This window comes from Zeus faber (genome assembly GCF_960531495.2).
Source record: "Zeus faber genome assembly, chromosome: 2".
NCBI classification, from domain to species: Eukaryota; Metazoa; Chordata; class Actinopteri; order Zeiformes; family Zeidae; genus Zeus; species Zeus faber.
In genome coordinates, this window is record NC_137189.1 from 28,140,853 (window position 1) to 28,143,352 (window position 2,500).

Sequence of the window (2,500 nt, forward strand, 5' to 3'; positions counted from 1 at the left end):
ATCGTAGGCTCCGCCCTCTGCCTGTTGCTACCGGAGACCAGCGGCGTGCCACTCCCTGATTGGCCAGAGGACTGCGAGCGGCAGCCCAGGCTCCGCCCACCAGACTCACTGCTGGCTCTGTGGAGGAGGAGGTAGCATGTGCACACACACACACCGACACACACACACACAATCACTAACAGTAGACGTCAACCGTTGGTTTCTGAAGAGACGTTTTGAAGCCTCGGGTTTCGATTTACACTTGCCGCCGTCTTAGCAGGAAACGTAGCCAGAACTTCCATATTTGGAAGCTGCGCACAAGTTTTGTGCCGTGCATGAGTTCTTTCATGGTCTTAGTTTGGTTCCAAACGGAAGTTTCCACAAAGCCAGCCAAGGTGCTATAGTCGTAGTTTGGCACTATAGTCTTAGTTTTGTACCATAGCAGTAGTCTGGCACAAAAGTTGTAGTTTGGCACTATAGCAGTAGTTTGACAGGACAGTAGGAGTTTGGAACTATAGTCTTAGTTTGGTACTATAGCAGTAGTTTCAAGATTATTATTAAGAGGTTATTTGTAGTTTGGCACTATAGTATGAGTTTGGTACTATAACCAAAGTTGGTACTATAATCAAACTCAGACTATAGCAGGAGTTTGGCACAATAGTCGTAGTTTGGCACTTTAGTCTTAGTTTTGTACTATAGCAGCAAATTGGCACTATAGTCTTAGTTTTGTACTATAGTAGTAGTTTGGCACAATAGTTGTAGTTTGGCACTATAGCAGCAGTTTGACAGGACAGTAGGAGTTTGGTACTATAGTCTTAGTTTGGTACTATAGCAGTAGTTTCAAGATTCAAGAGGTTATTTGTAATTTGGCACTATAGTCTTAGTTTTGTTCTATAGCAGCAGTTTGGCACTATCGTCGTAGTTTTGTACTATAGTAGTAGTTTGGCACAAAAGTCGTAGTTTGGCACTATAGCAGTAGTTTGACAGGACAGTAGGAGTTTGGTACTATAGTCTTAGTTTGGTACTATAGCATTAGCTTCAATATTCAAGAGGTTATTTGTAGTTTGGCACCATAGTCTTAGTTTGGTACTATAGCAGTAGTTTCAAGATTCAAGAGGTTATTTGTAGTTTGGCACTACAGTCTTAGTTTGGTACTATATCAGGACTTTGGCACTTTAGTCTTAGTTTTGTACTATAGGAGCAGTTTGGCACTTTAGTCTTAGTTTTGTACTATAGCAGCAGTTTGGCACAATAGTCGTAGTTTGGCAATTTAGTCTTAGTTTTGTACAATAGTTGTAGTTTGGCGCTATAGCAGTAGTTCGACAGGACAGTAGGAGTTTGGCACAATAGTCGTAGTTTGGCACTATAGCAGTAGTTTGATAGGATAGGAGGAGTTTAGTACTATAGTCCTAGTTTGGTACAATAGCAGGGATTTGGCACCATAGTCGTAGTTTGGCACTTAAGTATTAGTTTTGTACTATAGCAGCAGCTTGGCACTATAGTAGTAGTTTGGCACTTTAGTCTTTGTTTTGTACTATAGCAGCAGTTTGGCACTATAGTCGTAGTTTGGCACTTTAGTCTTAGTTTTGTACTATAGTAGTAATTTGGCACTATAGTCTTAGTTTTGTACTATAGTAGTAATTTGGCACTTTAGTCTTAGTTTTGTACTATAGTAGTAATTTGGCACTATAGTCTTAGTTTGGTACGATAGCAGGAGTTTGGCACTACAGTAGTAGTTTCGCACTATAGTCGTATTTTGGTACTATAGCAGTAGTTTCAAGATTCAAGAGGTTATTTGTAGTTTGGTACTATAGCGGTAGTTTGGCAGGACGGTAGGAATTTGGTACACTATGTATGTGACAAATAAACCTCTTGAATCTTGAATCTATGTTGTCATCATTTTTCAGTATGATATTTTGAGCAGAGTGCTGTGTGTGCACTCACTTAGATGTTCCACTGCAAAGTCGGACCGACTGGGGTAGAGTGGAGGTCTACCTGCACGCACGCACGCATGCACGCACACACACACACGCAAGGGGGCACTCCAATTCATATTCCTTTTAACTGTTAATATAATTGGTAATATTACATTTTTTGTATTCACCACCGTACCGTATTCACACCAGGGCATAACGTTGGCAGCAGCAGGTTGCCAGTATGAACCTCCTCTTTCAAGTCACTTATGTTAGCGTGAGCATGTCGCCAAAAGAGTGAATAAAACCCTGGAAAACCTGATAAGTTTTTGTCGTTTTCGAAAAAGAGATTTTCTAACTGGTTCCAACTGTTGCAAATTGATTGTGACTGGTTCTGGCTGGTTAAAATTTGTTTAAAATAGACTGTTGCTTATCGGTTCGGGGGCTGGTTCTAACTAATTCCACCTGTGTGCGTAAAAATATCATTATTACAGAATATGAGAAATTATGTGAGCGTTGTGGGTTCGGGCATTTGGGAATATAGCCTAATTGATAACAAAATCGGAACTTTATTGTGCATGTAAACACACTGTTTCACAGATGGAGAG

General features: G+C 40.6%; 1 protein-coding gene across 1 annotated transcript in view; it reads left to right on the top strand.

The window, feature by feature from the left end:
* The window catches only part of LOC307248258 (solute carrier family 22 member 13), a 15,460-nt gene that overhangs the window by 12,576 nt on the left and 384 nt on the right, over positions 1-2,500 (top strand). The window contains exon 9 of the mRNA XM_080024596.1: positions 1-131. This exon is cut by the window's left edge and continues 121 nt beyond it. Within this exon, the coding sequence (XP_079880722.1) occupies positions 1-131 (131 nt within the window). The remainder of the gene's footprint in view (positions 132-2,500) is intronic.